We start from the raw sequence: 20,935 nt of genomic DNA, 5'->3' as shown, positions 1-20,935 counted from the left end.
TATAATTGTAGCTTATATAGTTTTGAGTTAAGTTTTTTTTAGTTTCAGATTTAAGTGATATCTCTTCTATATTCATGTGTATTATATTAGTACATAAATCAATATAAACATATTTATATATGTATTTAAAAACTTAATGAATACAATTTTTTATTTTTTTTATTGAGAATAATACAATTTTGATACATAATTATATTACTTACAGGAATTAGCACTCTCAAAAGACAACAATAGTTAATTGAAATAGAGTCAAATACGGTTTTCATCTACGGGTATGGTTTTGCATTCTTTGTTATTTTGTTTGAATATTATTTGACTGCTTTGAGAATGTATCATTTATTTTTCAACATACTTATATTTGCAGATTGTTTTATTAAAGATTATGGAATGTCATAATCTAGAAGAGTATCGGTCATGTCGAAAGTTAGACTTTGAAAGTACAAAAAATATTGAAGCTAAGGAAAGAATAGAGATAATTCATTCTAAAATTTTAGATGAAGAAATACCAAAAATTGATATGGAATTTGGAAGTGAAGAAGAAGCATATAATTTTTACAATTCCTATGCTTTTAAGGTTGGATTTAGTATTCGTAGAAGTAAAGGACAAAAAGATCAAGATGGTAGAATGATAGATAGAATGTTTTGTTGTTCTTGTGAAGGATACCGCAGAAGAGATAGACGAGATATGAATGTAAAGTATCATAGAGCTGAGACAAGATTTGGGTGTTTAGCGAGAATGAAAGTTACTTCTCGTCAAACTGATAATTATTGTGTAATTGAGTTTGTTGCAGAACATACTCATGTAACATCGAGTCCTAATAAGAGTCATTTGCATAGATCACATAGAAGAGTGACTGCTGCTCAGGCAGCTGAAATCGATATGGCTGACCGTTCGGGGATCGCTCCAAAAGAAAGTTGTGAATTAATGGCAGGAGAGCTGGTGGACGAGAAAATCTTGGTATGATTCCACTTGATTATAAGAATTATTTACGGACTAAACAGATGATCCAAATGAGACTAGGAGAAACAGGTGGTGTTTTAGAATATCTTTAGCACATGCAATCAAAGGATCCAAACTTTTTTTATGCTATACAAGTTGATGTAGATGATTTAATAACCAATATTTTTTGGGCGGATGCTGCTATGATAACATCGTACTTTCATTTTGGTGATGTTATTAGTTTTGATACTACATATCGGAAAAACCAAGAAGGAAGACCTTTTGCTATGTTTCTTGGAGTAAATAATCATAAACAAACAACTGTTTTTGGGACTGCACTCTTATATGATGAAACTGCTGAAACATTTATGTGGTTATTTGATACTTTTGCCACAGCAATGTCTGGGAAGAAGCCAAAGACAAATCTTACTGATCAAGATGCCGCTATGGCTAAAGCATTATCTTCACAATGGCCAGAAACATATCATCGCTTGTGTATTTGGCACATATATCAAAATGCGACAAAACATCTTAACAATGTGTTTGAGAAGTTTAGAGAATTTTCAAAAGAATTCAGTAACTGCATATATGATTATGATGAAGAAAGCGAATTTGTCGAAGCATGGAATAATATGCTTATCAAATATGATCTTGAGGGAAATGATTGGTTAAAACAGATGTATAACTTACGAGAGAAATGGGCTTTGGTTTATGGTAGAGAGACATTTTGTGCTGATATGACGACTACCCAAAGAAGTGAGAGTATGAACATTGCAATAAAAGGTTTTGTCAGTTATAAACAGAATCTTTTACGCTTTTTTGAAAATTTTGAAAGATTGCTTGATTATCGTCGCCATGAGGAGTTACAAGTTGATTTCAAAGCGACCCAAAGAAAAGTAAAATTGTCATTTGAGGTTGAAATTTTGAAGCATGCATCAAGTTTTTATACACCAGCAGTGTTAAACATGTTTCAAACTCAGGTTTGTGAGAGTTATGATTGTGTTATTACTTTATTCGATGAGAATGAGACATTGTTTAAGTACAAAATTTTCCCTAAGAAAAGGCATCTTCATCATATTGTTGAATACGATTCAGCTGATGACACAGTGACATGCTCTTGCAAGAAATTTCAATTCACAGGTATTTTGTGCTCGCATGCTCTTAAAGTTCTTTCTGAAAAAAATATATTGAAAATTCCTTCTCGATATATTTTGAAAAGATGGACAATTAAGGCAAAGGTGAGAGATGAATTGGATAATTGTGCAGCAAATGACCATAGTGAAGATCCTAAAATTGCTATGGTGAATCGTTATCAAGAGTTGTGTAGATTATTTCAAACTTGTGTTGTAACAAAGGCATCAAAGAGTGAGAAAGCATACAATTATGCTAAGAGTGGTCTAAGAAAGATTGTGGAAGAAATTGACGATCCATCAAATGAGCAAATTATACATAGTTATGACGAGAATCAATATTCCAGCCGAGAGATGAATAATATTAAAGGAATCAAGACAAAAAGAAAGGTTCGTGGTAAATCTAGCAGGCCAAAAGGAGCTCTTGAAAAAGCTAGAAAGAAGAAAAAAGTTGAGCGCAATAAGGTTTCTTCACATCAGATGTTATATATTATATCTACATTTTATAGTAATTTAAAATATTATGTCTCTATAATTTAATTATTTATGTTATGCTTTTTTAGAACGAAGGATCAAGTGGAAGCGGAAAGAAATTTAATCAAACTAGCTTTGATGGTCCATATCAACATGATCCATTCATTTTTGGTGCATCACAAGTATGTAACTATTTTTTTATTATTTAATATCTAATTTTTATGCCAATTATTGTTTTAATTGACGTAAGATTCTTTGTTTAGGCTTCATCTATTTTTGGTAGAGATAGACAACTTCATTTTGAAGTCCCTCTTGCTCAACAACCATTGCAAAATTCAGAGTTATGTATATCTCCACTTAATCTTAATCAAGTACGTATATTATTTATTTATTTTAAAATATATATAATTCTCCTTATTAATATTATGTTTTGAGAGAATAACACGTTATTATTTTGTAGCATGAAAGTCAAAATGCTTACACTAATCTAAATAACAATATGAGTATGATGGAATTGTTACAACAGGTACATTTGTATTTCATATTTTATTTACTTGAAGGAAAACACTTATATTAAAAGTTGAAGATAGACGCTCATAGTAAAATAACTAAATCACTTTTTATGCAAATATTTTATTGACAATTCTTAAACATGTTATTATTTAAGTTTTGATTAATTTCACTCACTTCTTTTTTATTTTTCTATAGTAATCTTTATGATATTTTTACAACTACTCTTTTAAATACTATTATTGGCTTTTTTTCTTTTACAAAACTACTGTTGTTGGCTTTTGTGTCTACATTTTAGCACTAAAAAAAAAGCCATAAAATTTTTTTTACCACAAAATTATGGTATAAAAGAAAAAAAATAGAATTAATTTAATTAAATGACAATAACATTTATATAAAAAAAAGAGTCACGGTCTATATAAAAGAAATGAAATAATAATTGGTTTAATTAAATGATAATAATATTTATATAAAAGAAATAGCTATTGTAAATATAAAAAAAAATTGATTAAGTTATATAACAGCACGTTAAAGAAAAGAGTAATTAACAAAAAATCAATAAACTCAAATATTGTAATAATATATATTATATTATATTATATATATTGAGTTAAAAAAATAAAGGAAACAAAAAATTAGAATATTATGAAAACAAAAATGGAATTGGTTACAAATACATGTACACGTGTATGTACATATCAACAAAAATAGAATAAGATAATGCAGTAGTAAAGTAAGACATATAAACAAAAATAGTAAGAGTGGTGGTTGTAGTAAAAGTAATTAATTATATGAATAAAGAAAAAAAAAAAAAAAAAATTGGACAAAAAGTAATGGAGTAACAAACGGCCGCAATTGAGTGTTAAGTTTTATTAGAGAAATCATTAAATGATTTGTCACAAAATCATTGGTAGACACACAAGGGTACACAAATTCTAGACAGAGGATCCCCATGCCCCACCGTGCAATGTCCCAGCGCACTACAATAGATATATATGCATATTAAAAGAACACGAGTCTTATTTGACTCTCTTTTTTTTTCTCCAATACGAAATGATGAAAATATTTTATTTGATCTCATATATAAAGATAAATGTATTTACTATCTTATCTCTGCAGAAATTATTGATGATTTTTTTTTTGCTGAATTAATGTTGATGATTAACTAGTCTGAGTCTTTTCTTTTGACATGGTTAGTATTCTATCTGTTGTGTTAGTCTAGTTTGCTTTGTTTCTGTGCGTGAGTGAAGGATAATGGCCTCCAGTAATAGTGCTCTGCGGGAATTGGAAGAGCAATGTCCAAGAATACGTCTGGAAGAGGAAGAGAGTGGTGGCATATCTTATGATTCTATCAACGAAGAGGAGGATGGTATTGATATGCGATGGTGTTTGGTAGGGAGGTTCATGACAAAGAACATCATTGATTTTGATTTAATGTAGAATATGTTGGCAATATTATGGAAACCGGGAATGGGAATGTATGTGAAGGCATTAAAGAATAATCTGTTTTTGTTCTACTTTTATCATGAAGTTGACTTTAGAAGGGTTATCGAAGGGAGCCCATAGACTTGCAATAAGATGCAATTGATCTTTGAAAGGCTGAAACAAGGTGACAATCCAAGGTCGTTAAACATGAATAGACTTGATATAAGGGTCCAAATTACGTTGGTGAGTTCGTTGAATCAAACCCTAACAACTTTATTGGTGTATGGAGAGAGTTCTTAAGAGTCAGGGTTACAATTAATATTGATCACCCTCTCAAAGGAAATGTGAAGCTAAGGAAAAAGGTTAGCGACTAGTTTTGGGTGAAGTTCAAATATGAAAGAGCACCGACATTCTGTTTTATTTGTGGGGTTATTGGACACTCGGAACGATTCTGTGACAAGATCTTTTATCAATCTGCTGAACTAATAGAGAAGACATATGACGTGTGGATGAGAGAAGTACCTAGGATCGGCGCTAGAATTTTCCCAGTGGAGCAAAGTGGTTAAGGAGTGGATCGGCGTCAAGTTCTCGACATTCCAGTAAAGCGGACGACTACAGTAAAGGGTCGGTTTCACTCTACAAGGCAGGAGGTAATGGCCTTTATTTTTTATCCTGGTATCTCGCATACTGCACAGCTGACTAAGGAGGGTAGTATGAATCAGGGAGAGGAAAGTGGGCATAATGGGCATCCAGATTTGGTGGTCTCTAATAATGGCTGTGTGAGAATATGGCCGTCAATGAAGAAGTAGCAGGCGGGAAAGATATTCGAAATGATAGGATTGTGATAATTGAACAGAATAGGAGGCGTGTAACAGATGCTCAAGGGGTTGATGATGTGGAAACTAGTGATGTCACAATGGCCCAAAGTGATGATGGGCTTCCAAAAAAATTGAAACCGGGCCGCCAGCAGAAATGAGTTGCTTAAGCTAGAATTGCCGTGGGCTTGGGAACCCACGGGCTTTATAATTCATGAAGGATATCATTAGTAGAAATTAGATCGAGTAGCCACTTTTAGGTAAGTCATTTCTTTTTTATTTATAATTTTTAACTTTTAGTATAATACTCACTATTTCAATCAATATATCTATTATACCTTTATAATCTGTAGATACTATTTTTAGAAGAGAACCATGTAGTGAATGATATTTTTGGAATTGTCTGTGATAAAAATGGGTAGAACTAGACTAAAAATATTTATGAGGTAATTTTAGATAAGAACTCATTAAACTGGCTAATTTTTAACTTATCCCATATCATTATCCAAAAAGAGGCCCAGTTTTATTTTTTTTACGTGAAACTTTATGTAGAAAAGATAGAGTTGAATGGCTATGTCGGCAAATTCAGTTTGATTGCTTCTTCTCTGTCGACGTTGACGGAAGGAGTGGGGGGCTAGCTTTCTTGTGGAGAAATAAGGAATAAGGAGGAAGCAGAGTTGTTGGGATTTTCGAATAACCATATAGATATGGATGTTCTATGGAGAACCGAAGTTGAAGGAATTGTGTTGTATTTAGCATTTCTTCACTACTTTGCTCAAACAATTTATCCACATTTTGGGTAGAGAGAGAATTCAACGATAGTATTTTCTCTCCCTTTTCTTTCTCACTTTAGATTGAAGAGGGCTCCACTTGATGCTCAAATTCTTCAATTGGTAGCTCCATTTCATTGCCATTCCTCAAATTGACATCTTCACTTTGTGTTTTCCTTCTTGAATTTTCTCAATCATTAAGCACATCACCATAAGGTCTATTACACAACTCAATAGCCAATAACCCAATTTGATTTTCCAAATTCCTCAAGGATGACGATTGACTTTGAATCAAGACATCATTTTTAGCCATAAACTCCATCATTAGTACCACCAACGAACTTGATTGAGCCGCTTGGTAAGATTCATCTTCTACGTTTAATTCTTGAAAATCCTCCCAATTATCCTCATTTTGTACTTGAGTACAAGTGTCAAAAGTTGGCTCCATATTGATATAATTGCTCTCCCACCCTTGGTTGGTCATTGAACAATTCCAATTCTACCATTCATTGAATTCTGCCATGTCTTCCAACATTCAATAGGCTTCATCCACTGACACTTGATAGAAATTGGTAGTATTATCTCCTCTTTCTACTTATTGTCTTGTTGTGACATTCAACCCACTGAGGAAAGCCTCTAATTGACACTCTTTGGACAATTCGTGACATGGGAACCTCATTAGAAACTCTTTGTATCTCCACCATGCCTTGTACAAAAGCTCCAAGTCATGTTGAACAAAATTCAAGAAGACTTGTTGATGTGACATCTTAAGTATCTCGCAAGAAATCTACAAATAAAAAGCGTAAAATAGAATAAGGAAAAATAAAATAAACAAATGAAAATTACCAAACCAAATTGAAAAGCAATTGATTTTAACAAACATGTTACTACAAAAATAGGCTTTAACTTCAATTTTTTCGCTTGTTATTCTTCGGATCTCGCGGAGATATTAACCGAAGTTAAAAGTATCTTAAAACCGAAGTTAAAGGGTACCCTTTAACTTCGAGTTTTACATAATAACCAAAATTAAAGATATTTTTTCCTAAAAAAAATATATTTATTTTATTTGTATTATTAATTTGGTTTTTATAAAATATTTTAATAATTATTTTTTTAATTCTAATTTGTAATTATTTTAATATTAATAAATATATTTGAACATTCCAATAAACATAAAATAAAATAAAATTCACAAACTATATAGGCTTAATGTACATATATATACACATTCATACAGAAATAAAAGCTAAGTACCACATAAACTTCTAAAGTTTTCATACAACTAAACATGTGAAGTTCACCTAAGTAATTATTTGAAATATTGAAATTTCTTAAGTATTAAATATTTTTAAAAAAAAATTAGCAGAATTTCCCATATAAATAGGGCTACCCAAACTTGTTGACATTCAATTTACAACTAAAATTTGCAACAGTTCACAGAGTAGATAAGCGTAATCATGTAAAGTTTATCAGAAATTGGAGGAATACCTCATACCAAAAAAGCAAAGCTTAGTCTCCAATTACAATAGAATTGTTAATTCATTTTCATCTTGAATGCTTGCCTTAAATTTTGACGGTATCCTAGTTCAAAGTAATCTTATCTAGTCAAGAGGAATGATATGGTTACTTCAAACTAGGGACTTATGATTATCACCACATCGCACAAATTCTCGATATCTTATTCAAAACCTACCACCAAACCTAAAAAGTTTAAATTATAACTCTATGAATAAATACTACATATTTAAAAACATATTCAATTGATAAATCTTAAAAAATTGGGCAGAGTTTCCTCTGTTTCTGTAACATATCACAATTTCATAAGTACCTATTAATTCAACACAAACAAACACAATAATCAACATGCATAATTTCATCATTGTACCACCTCAGCACACAAATTTATTAGAACCTACTTCACTAGTTTTCAAACCTAATTTCCACTAAATTCAATATGGTTTAACTATAATTCTATAAATATGTACAATAGTAATAAATAAAAATAAAATTCTCACTCACCTTAAAATTAATCTTCAAGCTAGTAATCACCAATGAAAAACCAAATTACCTCCAAAACAATAACCGTCCTAGAAATAATATAAAGAAAATTAAATATTATAATTATTGAGTTTATAATAACTAGTAGCAAACATTAAAGCATGTTATACAAATAAAACTTTATTTTAACTAAATGTTAACTTGAATTTTTTTTACAACAACAACATATCTAAACATTAAAACTATATTTTACAAATGATTTTTTTTAACTAGATATTAACTTGATCTTTTTTTATTATAACAACAACAAAATATAAACTTCATTAGTTTTCTAAATAATTATTATAAATAAAAACATATTATAAAATAAAAAAATAAATCAAATAAATTATAAATTTAGTAATACATTAATATTAAATTCGGATTAATAAAAAAAATAACACAAACACATTTTTTAAGATTCATACATTCTTAAATAATCAAATACAACTCTGAAACACTATTATCAACCATAAACACATATACGTTATCAATATATTATATAAAAAAAATCTGAAATAATATATATAAAAAACATCAAAACTTTGTATAGAAGATGAAAATCCGTTGAAAAACAAAATACAATAGGTATTTCCGACCACCACATGTCACCATTGTCAAGACACTATTTTTTTCACTCAAAACTAAAAAAAAAACAAGTTTCTATGATATATTTGAGTTTTCTAGCAAAATTGATGGAAGAAAATGAGGGAAAATGGTGCTAAATGGCGAAACCCTCATTTTTTTCACGGTGGAAATGAAGGTTTTTGTTCTTTGTTTGGGAGGTTTCAGCATTTCAAAAATGAGGGAGAAGCCGAAGGGCTTTGGATATAAGCACCTTTAACATCGGTTTTTAGCAAAAAATTGAAGTTAAAGGGTTCCGTCATTTTTCTCGCAAAAATACCCCTTCAACTATTACCCTTTAACTTCACTTTACGTAATTAACCGAAGTAATAGGTTCATTCCTATGAGTGTTAAACCAAAAGGCAAAGTTAAAAGTCCATCAACAGCTTTAACTTCGTTTTCTTTTTATGTATTTCCCAACATTTCTATGTATAAAAACCGAAGTTAAAGCCTATTTTTGTAGTAGTAATAAAATTTCACAAAATTCAATCATTGAAAACGACGCAAAAAACTTGTGATATAATTTGATCAATAATGTGCAAGTGTATACGGTCAACAAGTAATATAATGACATGTTAAGTATCGTCTCCACAGGGATTGAATTAGGAAATAATTGTGCACAAATCAATTACCAAACAATTTAATAGTGATGAAAAATAAATTGAAAATGTTTGAAATAAACTAAGATGGCTTTGAATTTGGTGAAATGGGCTTGAACTATTAAACTCCTCTGTGTCAAGTAACCTGTCACGTTTTTTTTTTTTTGATGGAAAGATGAATATATTGAAAACAAACAGAACAGATACATCTCAAGCTCCACCGAGCCAATTAAACAAAATTACAACTGAACAACCGACTCATAAATCGCTAACTCACTGATCCTAACTTTCAATTTAGGAATTCTGGCTAATCTATTTCTCAAATAGAACTTGATCTGCTGAGTAACATTGCCAATAGATAAAGAACTAAACTCAAAAAAACAATGGTTTCTATTCCTCCAAATCATATACACAGAAGCTGCCAAAGCTGCAACCAAGACCTGATGCTTCAGACCTTTCGGATTACCACTCATCCAGGAGCACCAATGCTCATAAGAGCTCGGCAATAAATCCCTACCCAGCCAGTCCATCATTTGAGCTCTGACCTGTTGAGAGAAAGGACAAGCAAAAAATAAATGAGCATGGGATTCCTGCTCCACTTCACAAACAGGACATAGCAAATAAGGCAACTCCAGATTACAGTAGTGCAGCTTGTCTCGAGTGAGAAGATGACCAAGTGTAGCTTGCCAAAAGATGAACCTATGCTTAGGCACAGCCAAAGAACACCAGACCATGTTAGCAAAGGCAACTCTTTCCTTGTTGAGTAACGGGTGATACAAATCTTTCAAGCAGAGCTTATTATTCTTGATTGCCTCAGCTAAACCATTAGCAGTAAAAACAGGTCTCAGATTAACTAGTCTCCTCCAATACCAACTAACATCCTGGGGAACTATATAAGCCCAGAAATCCTGACCCTTCAGATAAATTGAGTCCACCCACTTCACCCAAAGAATATCTTGCTTAGTAGAAACAGCCCAAACAAACTTAGCAAGGAGCACTTTGTTCCAAGTGCAACCTTCCTTAAAGCCAAGACCACCCATGCATTTTGGAAGACACGCTTGATTCCAGGCAGTGAAATACAATTTACAACGGTTAGTATTGCTGTCTTTAACTCCCCAGAGGAAGTTCCTACACAAGCGATCTATTTCCTTGGTGACACTCTTGGGGAGAATAAAAATGCTCATCCAAAATGATCTAATACTCAACAGAACAGAATTAATCAATTGAGCCCTCCCAGCAAACGAGAGACGACGACTAGCCCAAGTATGAATTTTCTGCTGAATCTTTGTGATGATAATAGCACAATCTCCAGCCTTCCATTTCGTAGTTCGCAGCGGAACACCCAAATACTTGAGAGGAAAGCCCCCTTCAGAGAAGCGAAGCCTATCTAGCAATTGATGAGTCTTTCTTTCGGCCACACCCCCAAAGTAGACCTGAGATTTCGCCATGTTAGCAGACAAACCAGATGCCAAGCAGAATTCAGTAAAACCATCCCTCATTATCTGAACTGAGCTTGAGACTCCCTTGCAAAATATAACCAAATCATCGGCAAAACAAAGATTGACCATCTTCAGAGGTTTACATTTCGGATGGAATCTGAAACTCTTGTCCATTGAGGCTTGACATAATAGCCGGGTACAGTATTCCATAGCTAGAACAAATAACAAAGGAGAGATTGGGTCCCCTTGTCTAAGACCTTTTTTACCTCTAAACTCCCCTTGAATCCTACTATTCATAAGGATCAAATAAGTGGGGTCCTTCAAACACGCCATAATCCACTTAATAAACTTGTTTGGAAAACAAAACGCTGTGAGAATATCCTCCATAAAATTCCAATCCAGCATGTCATAGGCTTTGCTCAGATCTATTTTCATCACACACCTAGGGGAAACATTTTTCCTTTTATAGCGTTTAATAATATCCTGAAGAATAAGAATATTGTGCGCCAACAATCTGTTTTTAACAAACGCTCCTTGATTTTGATGGATTAAGCTAGGAAGAACCGTTGCCAATGTATCACAGAGCATTTTAGAAATACACTTGTAAATAGAATTGCAACAAGCTATAGGCCTATAATCCGCTGTCTTAGCTGGAGTCTCAATCTTAGGAATCAAGCAAATGGTAGCCATATTAGCCTCTTCGGGCAGGTCACCACGCTCAAAGAAGTCAAAAATGGCCTCTGAAATTTCAACTTCTAAATTGCTCCACATAGCTTTGAAAAAGCCAGATCCGTACCCATCCGGCCCCGGACTTTTAATAGAGCTAATGCTAAACAAGGCGTCTTTCACTTCCTTTTTAGTAAAAGGCCTAACTAAATTGATCTGCTGATCTAAAGACAATCTGTGACCAAGACTGAAACAGGAATGCTGAATAAGAACCGAAGCACTACTGTTGCTACCCATGATTTTCTGAAAATGAGTCACAAAGTGAGCCACAACATCATCAAACTTCTCAATTAATTGACTCGATTCAGTAACAACTGAGGTTATACAATTAAAAGCTCTTCTTTGTTTTAAACACGCATGAACATATGCCGTGTTATCATCCCCATATCGAAGCCAGTCAACTTTGCTTTTCTGTCTCAGGAAACTATCATATGCTCTAGCATGATAAGCAAATCTTTCACCAGCCAAATATTCCTCTCTTTGCAACTCTTTCGAGTGGGGGTTCTTTTGAAGAGACACTTGGGCATTTTGATAATTATCCTTAGCCAAACTATAATTCTGAGCAACATCTCCCACAAAATGCTTATTGAACTTGCGCAAAACTACCTTAAGTCTACTCAGTTTCCTAACAATTCGAACCAGCCCAACTCCTTTAATAGGCTTTCTCCAGCTCTGCATGACAGTATCTTTAAAGCTCACATGGTCAGTCCACATATTAAAGAATATGAATGGCTTAAAACCACAGTTAACAGTAGCTCCCGATTTGATAATGCAATAACAGTGATCAGAGAGCAATTCCCAGTTGAAAACAACTTCAGCTTGAGGGAACAAATCCAACCACTCTTCATTTTTAAAAACTCTGTCTAGTTTAGAGTAAATTCTATTCTCATTATCTTGCTTGTTTGTCCAAGTGTAATGAGAACCTTTGGAGCGCAACTCATCAACTAAACCCAAGGCTCTCCACTTTTGAGCATCCTCCAACTCAAGGGCAGAAATGGTTCGGCCACCTACTCTATCAGTACCCTAAAAAACAGCATTAAAGTCCCTAGCCATAATCCATGGATTGGCTGGGAAACTCAACCCAGCATGATCAACCCAAAGAGGTAATCTTCCCTCAGTAGAATTTCTACCATACACATAAGTAACATAGAATAACTTATTAGACTTCACCTCTTTAACACTGATATGAACAAACTGGTCACTCTCCTTCAAAACCTCAACAAATATCACCTGATGCTGCCAGATAATCAGGATACGACCTTCTGAAGCAGAACCCGAGTAGTAATTCCACCCTATGAAAAAAGAGCTCATCATTTTTCCAACTTTATCACCACGAAGTTTAGTCTCCAACAGGGCTCCAAGACCAATTTTATTCACAAAACAAAACTTACTCAGAGAAATCTGTTTCTCCCTTTTATTAATACCTCTAACATTCCAGCTAAGAATGTTGTGACTCTCCAATAAGCAAACTTGTTGTTGCTAGTCCCAAGTTTGTGACCTCCAGCACCTTATCTTGCAAAGCACTATAAGAATTTTTCAGTTTATTCTGTGCCTTTAGAGTTTCCTTCTTAGTACCCCCTACCCGTTTAGGGGTAGTCCATTCTAAATTAGCTCTATCCTTGGTGTTCCTATCTGGTTCGACTACTTGTTTTGATGTATATGTGAACTGACCCTGAAGCTGTTATATTCCCTGGGCTTCAGACAACCCCAAATCAGCTGTGCTCTGTGTATCAGTATCCTTTTCCCCACTAGTAACACCCTTATCCTCTGCAACTGGCACCTGTTCCACAGCACCTTGCTTAGCCTCAACTTCTCCATTTCGACCTTTTTGTCTCCAAGTCTCAGTTTGCTTCCTATTGCACATTCTTTCAGTATGACCAAACACTTTACAACCTCTACATTGTGTTGGAAGCCACTCAAACTCCAAAAGTTGTTCCATTAGCTGCCCTTTCTCATTGAGAAACTGAACAATTTTAGGGAGATCCTCAGAAATTTCTATCTCCACTAACACTCTAGCAAATCGCATCATAGACCTATCCTTAATAACTTTATCTACCAATAACGGGTTCCCAATTGTGCTCATAAGGGCACTTACGCATTTAGTACCCCAATATTACAGCCCAAGCCCTGACAATCTTATCCAAACGGGAACAGATTTCACTGCCTTAAGAGTGTCTAAATCAGCCGACCAAGGCTTCACCATCACTGGTTTTCTATCAAAGTCCAGAACCCCAGCTTCCAAAACCAAGTCTCTAGTGGCTTCATCTCGAAACTTAACAAGTGTAAATCCAGAATTCAGCCGAGCAATTCTATCAATACCTAGCTTACCCCAAATCCTCTTAATGAATCCTTCAAAAACAGCAAACGGTGGGTTAGCCCCAAGCACCATACAAACCACAGCTGAGTTCCAGAAAGAAGTCTCTACTTGGATCTCCTCCAAGTCAACCTGGGCAATTCGAAGGCCTCCCCGAACAATTGGCTCCTCAAATGTGAATTTAGCCCCTCCCTGATTTGGTAACAAGGAGCGAAACTGGGACCATTTATCCTTTGCCTGACTCAGATAGTCATCTTCACCAGCATCCGGATCCTTCCCTATCTCTCCATTTCTCAAACCGCCAGACGAATCCCCTTCAGTTTCCATTGGTCCTCGAATCCCAAACTCTGGAAATTCCACCATCGAATCCTTGAACACTTCTTCCAGATCCTCTGGTACATCTTCTTCCAGCTCAGACCTCTGCCCCTCACACGTCTCTTGGAGAAAAGGAGAAGCAGTCACCGTAGATCTTGAAGCAGGCTTTTGGCTGTTCTTCTTGCGTCTTGCCATGGAGAAACCAGAGATCACCTCTCGCCTGTCACGTTTGCTGCAACAAAATGTTAGCAAATTTCCCAAAGTTAACAAAAATTCCAAATAAGCTCATAGAACTTTCCCAAATCCTATGGTATTAATTCCTTTACCTAATTAAACATATTCCTATGCCAATCAAGTTTAAGAATTCAATTTTAAGCTTCAATTCACAATCGTTACACAAGGAAAATAACACATTCCTATACTATTAACAAAACATATTCTAACAAAATTATCTACTTGTGTCATTCAAGTTCATCCATTATATTCAAACTTTCCAACACAAATATAACTCAATATCTTGCCATTGATGGCCAACCAACAACAAGAATTCATCATTAAGCACACTTGAATGACACAAATGGGTATTTTTGCTAAAATAAAGTGCTAGAAATTTAAACACTAAGGCATAGAGTTAATTAATAATTCAAACCTCGAAAGATTTAGTTCATGGCTAAATTCAAGAGCACAAATAAAAAATCAAAACAACCCATAGGTATTTAAATAGAAAAGCTAGAAGTTACACACTTAAATGAGATTAAAAAGGATAAAACTAGCCAAAGAAGATGAATCAATAATCTTTTCTTCCTCCTCTTCTTTTTTTTTTCATTGGATTCTCCTCTTCAAGCTTGGAATTTCTTCTTCTTCATCATCATCTTCTTCTTCTTCTTCTTCTTCATTTCCCTTTTTCCTCTTTCTCCAATGGTAGCTTTAGGATTCTCCTTTCTAAAATGGTGTCTGCACGAAACACAAACAGAATCTTCGAGTTTAGATAGCAAGACAGTGAACATTTATCAGTGTGACCATGAAGCTGGGTGAGAGTGTGTGGCGAGGGATATTGGGATAGGTCGAGTTCTAATGGGGATCAGATCTTTGCATCCTCATAGCGAGTCCTCCGACATCACTTAAGTCATTTGATAACAAGAATACTAGCTGCTACACTAATCCCAGAGTTCGATATCCATCTTCAGCTTCTCAACTTCAGAGGGGAATGTTCATATAAATAAGAGATGCCTAATGATGCTAGGGTACCAATCTTTCCCTAATTAGAAGCTCGACATCATTTGTCTCTATTTTTTGCCCAATTTATTTTTCTTTTCTTGAAAATTCTCCAAAATACAGCTCATTGCCTTTGATTTTTGACACCTCATCACTCCTTATCAACTCAATTAATGGCATTCCAAGTGTATCTTCCCCATATGCTAAAACTCCCCACTTGAATCCTAATGAAAATGCTCCAACAAAATTTCTCTTGCAATAACAAAATCTGAAATTTCAGCACAAATAAAACAATTTAGAAATCAATTTTATTTTCATCTTTTTCTTGGATAATTCATGCATAAATTAATTGTTTTCACACTTTAAGCTCTTAAAAACTAAAAAGACACAGTAACTCACAACAACAGAAAAATAGAAAAGAAATGAACTAAAAATAACAACAAAAAGAAAACACCACTCTTCCAAATTATATATTTATAAGCTTAAAAATATAAGAAAAATAATTCTTTATTGAAGAGTTATCACACCCCCAAACTTATGTCATTGCTCGTCCTCGAGTGATGAATCTAAAAATACTCAAAACACACAAAAGACAACAAAAATTGAACAACTAAAGAAAAATTGAAAGACAACAAAAATAAGACACAATAATGCAAAAGCTAAACACCACATAGACACATAAAAATAGAGGAAATGTTTACTTAGTAGTATGTTTAAAATGGGAAATGGTCTCCGAAATTTATTAAAAAGATGATGAATGATGATGATGATTATGCCTCTAGTAAATGCTTTCAACCAAATTCTCAAATGTTAATAATGCTATCAAACCAAGAATTAAGTGTTTCTCCCTAAAGTGTGCACATAACTTTTTCCAAACATTCTCAGTTCTCCCCTAAAGCAAACTAAGCTTTGATCCTAAAGCCTAATAATTGTCTCAATAGGTTGACTTAATAAATTCATCTCCATTAATGTAGACAAATACTAAACCAAAGATCAAAAGGACTTTATCATGCTTGTAATATAAGGCTTAGGTGAGAGTGGTTAAAAGAAGTCATTTTAGGCTCAATTCACCTTAAAAACACCTTAATTTTCTTAAGACCAAGTAAGAGCTCAGAAACACTTCCCCAAAAGATTACCTCGCAAAAATCAATGTTACTCTTGACATTATCCTTTATTGCTAAGATAAAAAAAAAAGAAACAAAGAAAATGAGACATAATTTTTTTATAAGATGCTACACCCTCAAACATGCTTTTAACTATATATGTATATAATTTGCAAACTTTTTGTTTTATTCTATTTTTATTAAAATTTGTTGCTTTTTTTAGGGGTGCACTTTTTTCTTTGAACAAAAAATTATTTTAATTATAATTATATGTATATATATACATGGCAAGAAAGCATTAAAATGAGACACACACTCCCCCCTCCCAAACTTAATAATCAACATTGTCCCCAATATTTAAAAAAAAAAAAAAGGAAAACAATGTAAGCACTCACTAAAATACCACTCAACAAAGGTACACTCCTCTCATCCTCCCTTATGATGTATATCTAAGAAAAACCAAAGTGCTTAAAGGGTATGGTCAATGGAAGTGTATATAGCTAGGCTAGCATGTCGTATAGAAAGTAAATGATTTATTTTAACTCAAAGGGGTAACTAGGGATAAAAAGTATATAATGGTTGGCTCTAAAGGCTCAAACGGTCCAAGGATGACCTAAATCATATCCTTGGTTAAGTGTTGTCTAGGATTTCACCTCAAGGGAACCACTAATCAATTCTAGAAACTTAAACTCTCCAGAAAATCTAGCTAACTTTAATGGTTCAAGAAATTATTGGTCAAGCTATGCACACAAAATTGGGATCCACACAATCATCAATATTTTTCCAACTCCATTAACACTTGAGTAATATTAGTCAATCACACAACAAGAGGCAAAATGGTGGATTTTATTGATGTATTTTTTTTAGATGGTTCATCATTAAGCTCCAAGTTAAGCACCTACTAAAGAAACAAAAACCCTCTTAAGAAAACGAGAACAAAATACAACTAAGACAAACTACACAACTACACTAACAAAGAAAAAGTACATCCTAAAAAAGAATGACAAAACAACAACAATACAAGGAAAAACTAGAAACAAGACAAAGATACCAACAATATAGTTGATAACAAAAACAACAACAGAAAAAAAAAACGAGCTGAGTGAAGAAAACTCTGATCTCTTTTCCTTTAGAATTGTCATCCGAAGGGATAGGGTTGATTTAGAATTGATTGTCTTCATTTTGGAGTGGTGGTGGAGATGATGGAGGGTGGCGACCATGTTAGGAAGTAATTGAGAGAGAAGAAGAAGAAGAGAGGGTATCAAACAACCTTGCTTTTCTTTGTTATTATTATTTTTTTTAAATTCTTTTAAAGAAAACTCAGCTACCATTGTCAACCCAAGTCCCATTCTCACAGGCTTGTGAAGCCCTCTGACTTGTGTTACCCAATCTTGAAAATTTTGCTCCAGCAAAATTATATGAGTAAAAATTTCGTTGCAGCAAAACTATATGAGTAAAATTTTCTCTGCAACAAAATTATGAGTAAAAAATTTGCTCTAGCAAGTAGAACTCACATTTTTTTCGGAAAAAGCACCCATTTTTCTCCCTGTTTTGCTTCAGCAAAATGTCTGCAAAAGCATCAAACCCTCTAATTACTTGACAAACACCATTTCCTTCCTTTTTAACACCTGAAATTCATCAACAAACACAAAACTACTCCAAAAACATCACAATAAAATGAAATTAAAATAACAAAAATTAAAACTAAAATAACTAAGTTTTTTTTTTCAATTTTTTTAATTTTTTGATTTTTTTTTCAAGCATTAACATATTTAATAAAACTAAATTAAAACAAAGTTTAGAAACTTGGGTTGCCTCCCAAGGAGCGGTTGGTTTAAAGTTGTCGGCTTGACTTTACGGAGAAGCACACATCAAAGTGAGGCTTCCACCCATAGAGAGTCGCATATGCCCTCTCATATGGGTCTTCATTATGGATGCCCTCAAGCTTGGCGAGAAGTGGAATTTGTGAGCTCCAATGTTCAACTTGAATTTCATTGGAAAAATAAGCATGATGGATGCCAAGAAATGATGCTGATGGAGGTGGTGGTTGTGGTGGTCAATAGGGATCATCATATGTTTACTCTTCCATTACCATTAGCTCACTATATTGAGGACCAAGTACTTGTTGCATGAGGGGTAGTGGTGGATTAGCCTTTCTTCACTAGTTTTCTCAAATAATTTATCCACCTCTTGGGTAGAGATAGCATTCAACATTATTATTTTCTCTCCCTTTTCTTTGTCACTTTAGATTGAAGAGGACTCCACTTGATGCCGAAATTCTTCCATTGGTGGCTCCATCTCCTTGCCATTTCCCAAATTGACATCTTCACTTTGAGTTTTCCCCCTTGAATTTTCCCAATCATTAAGCACATCACCCTAGGGTCTATTACACAACTCAATGTCCAATAACACAATTTGATTTTCCAAATTCCTCAATGATGATGCTTGGCTGTGAATCAAGACATTGCTTTTAGCAATAAACTTCATCATTAGTACCACCAATGAACTTGATTGAGCATCTTGGTGAGGTTCCTCTTCTATGTTTAATTCTTGAAAATCCTCCCAATTATCCTCATTTTGTCCTTGTTGACGCCGTTTTTCGTCAACAGTGAAAGGAGAGCACGTAAACAATAACTGATAATGGCCGATTAAAATATGACAATACAAACACACGATTTTTACGTGGTTCAGCAGTTAAATCTGCCTAGTCCACGAGTCTCTGTTATTAAACTCAAGATTATCTCTGAAAATTCTTAGGCATGGATTCTTCAGAGTTTTCTCTCAATGTTCAGAATTTCGATCCATTACAATGGTGCATGACCTCTCTATTTATAGAGAAGGCTGCAGAATACTATCCCACATATTTTGGGTAGTTACTCTTTTTGTGTAAATAAAATAAACGGATTTAAATGCCTATAATCAGATATAAAAGAAAACGTCCCCTGAAGACCAGGGGACGTATAACTAACCAAATAATATCCCACGATTCTAGGGGATTTACAGTAATAAATGAGGATTACATCTCGTATGGACAACACTTATAGATATTCAAGGTTTTCATCATATATCTCCAAGGCCTTAGCTTCCCAGGTTTCTCGTCAGCTTTCGAGCTAGAGACATCTCCCGAGGTCACATGGCTTTCGAGATCGTACGTTCGTCAGGCTCGGACCCCCTGATCCGAGGTCATTCCTGAAGATAGATGCGTCTCGGAAACTACCTTTCGAGATCATGAACACTTCGAGGTCACCATACTCGAGGTCGTCTATGTCTTGCAGGCTCGATATTCAATCCTGGAGCATACTTCAAACCTTATGAGTCCACTTGCTGCGAATCCACCTTTCGAGGTCATATTTAACATAGCTCGAAATCTGGGTATAACATCTTGCCCCCTCAAAAGTATTTGTTCGAATCCTAAGAGAAGGAAACTTTTGAACTAATTTCTTTGAGAATTGTACCGTCATACACTTTTGAAAATGGACACGCGTCAGCTGGGTATTGCTCATTTTTGGTACTTGAGTACCTTGGAAACATGCCCACGATCATCCGTCTGCCACCTTTTCGGCGCCATCTTGTCATTGATCCCCATCCGTTGGATCTAGCAAGGATTTCATTCAACGCCCCGGATTAATCCCCTTTTTTCATCTATATATTTGAGACCCCATTCATCATCTTCTTCTTTATTTTCGTTCACTAGGAGCAAGAAAAAAGGAAAAACAGAACCAGAGACCTTCCTATAAAGCTTCTATCCCGTGCATGTTTTCTTAGCCAAAGAAACAAAGAAACCCTAGTTTGTTCGAGTCCGTGAGTTCTTATTTGCAACCTCTCCTTCAATCAACGATCTCTCTGCAAACGCCATTATTGTGTAAGTATGCAATCTTTGTTTTCCATTTTGTTAGTTTTTGTTCATGCTGTTCTTGCTGTGTATGTGTATGTACTAGTTTACATCCTTAGCATAATATTATAGGAGGTTTCTATCCGATAGGTTCTTGGCTTTCTTTTTTTTTAGACTCCCAACACAGGATTTACATCGCTGGTTCATATCCAGTTTTGATGTTTGAGCAAGATTCCTGTTTTCTGGGTTTTAAAATTTTAAGAGATGTTTCTTGTGCACCAAGATTTCGGGTAAAAAACATGGGCCTTGACAAATGCACGAAACCCAAGGCAGCCTTTTCTGGTTAACCGCCACTATTTTTTCCCTTGATTTTTGGGATTTTCAAAAAATTATCCACTCTCCTTCCTTTTTCATGGAACGCACGTCCTGACTCTTTAATAAGGGCCTTAATATATAGCTTGTTTTGTTCCTAAACCCCGAGCTCGTAACTTCGAGCTCGCAACTCTTGCATGCATGGCCTTCACCATTTTTTCTTTCTCGCTAGATGTCACAGAATCTGGAAAGACGGTGGGGGTCGTTGTTGGCAATCCCTTACGAGCGAAAAACCCAGAGCCCAGAATCGCTGTTTGCCCCGAATCAACGTCGGATAAGGGAGTACGAGCTTCCG

General features: G+C 34.4%; 2 protein-coding genes across 2 annotated transcripts; one reads left to right on the top strand and one right to left on the bottom strand.

Annotated features, from left to right (window-relative positions):
• The first annotated feature begins 229 nt into the window (after positions 1 to 229).
• On the top strand, positions 230 to 3,050 carry LOC133817317 (protein FAR1-RELATED SEQUENCE 5-like). The gene is made up of 3 exons (XM_062249805.1): positions 230 to 2,535; positions 2,634 to 2,726; positions 2,808 to 3,050. The coding sequence occupies exons 1-3, from the start codon at positions 1,057 to 1,059 to the stop codon at positions 2,976 to 2,978; spliced, it is 1,743 nt and encodes a 580-aa protein (XP_062105789.1). The 5' UTR covers positions 230 to 1,056; the 3' UTR covers positions 2,979 to 3,050.
• Positions 3,051 to 9,563: 6,513 nt separating this feature from the next.
• LOC133821078 (uncharacterized) lies at positions 9,564 to 13,572 on the bottom strand. The gene is made up of 3 exons (XM_062253590.1): positions 13,196 to 13,572; positions 12,660 to 12,927; positions 9,564 to 12,512 (listed from the first exon to the last, which is right to left on the bottom strand). Exons 1-3 carry the CDS (start codon positions 13,570 to 13,572, stop codon positions 9,564 to 9,566), a joined length of 3,594 nt encoding a protein of 1,197 aa, XP_062109574.1.
• Positions 13,573 to 20,935: the final 7,363 nt, after the last annotated feature.

Source organism: Humulus lupulus, chromosome 1 (assembly GCF_963169125.1).
Source record: "Humulus lupulus chromosome 1, drHumLupu1.1, whole genome shotgun sequence".
In the NCBI taxonomy this organism is placed as follows: Eukaryota; Viridiplantae; Streptophyta; class Magnoliopsida; order Rosales; family Cannabaceae; genus Humulus; species Humulus lupulus.
Note: the sequence above shows the minus strand (reverse complement) of the source record. Positions and strands in the feature narration are given on the sequence as shown.

Excerpts from the sequence above, each read along its gene's own strand:
- LOC133821078 (XM_062253590.1), bottom strand. The coding sequence starts at position 13,572 with ATGAGCACAATTGGGAACCCGTTATTGGTAGATAAAGTTATTAAGGAT. Across the intron at positions 12,928-13,195 it reads CAGAGCACAGCTGATTTGGG|CTGGAATGTTAGAGGTATTA; the intron begins GTTGTCTGAAGC and ends CAACATTCTTAG. Across the intron at positions 12,513-12,659 it reads TTCATATCAGTGTTAAAGAG|GGTACTGATAGAGTAGGTGG; the intron begins GTGAAGTCTAAT and ends GCTGTTTTTTAG.
- LOC133817317 (XM_062249805.1), top strand. The coding sequence starts at position 1,057 with ATGCAATCAAAGGATCCAAACTTTTTTTATGCTATACAAGTTGATGTA. Across the intron at positions 2,536-2,633 it reads AAAAAGTTGAGCGCAATAAG|AACGAAGGATCAAGTGGAAG; the intron begins GTTTCTTCACAT and ends ATGCTTTTTTAG. Across the intron at positions 2,727-2,807 it reads TCATTTTTGGTGCATCACAA|GCTTCATCTATTTTTGGTAG; the intron begins GTATGTAACTAT and ends TTCTTTGTTTAG.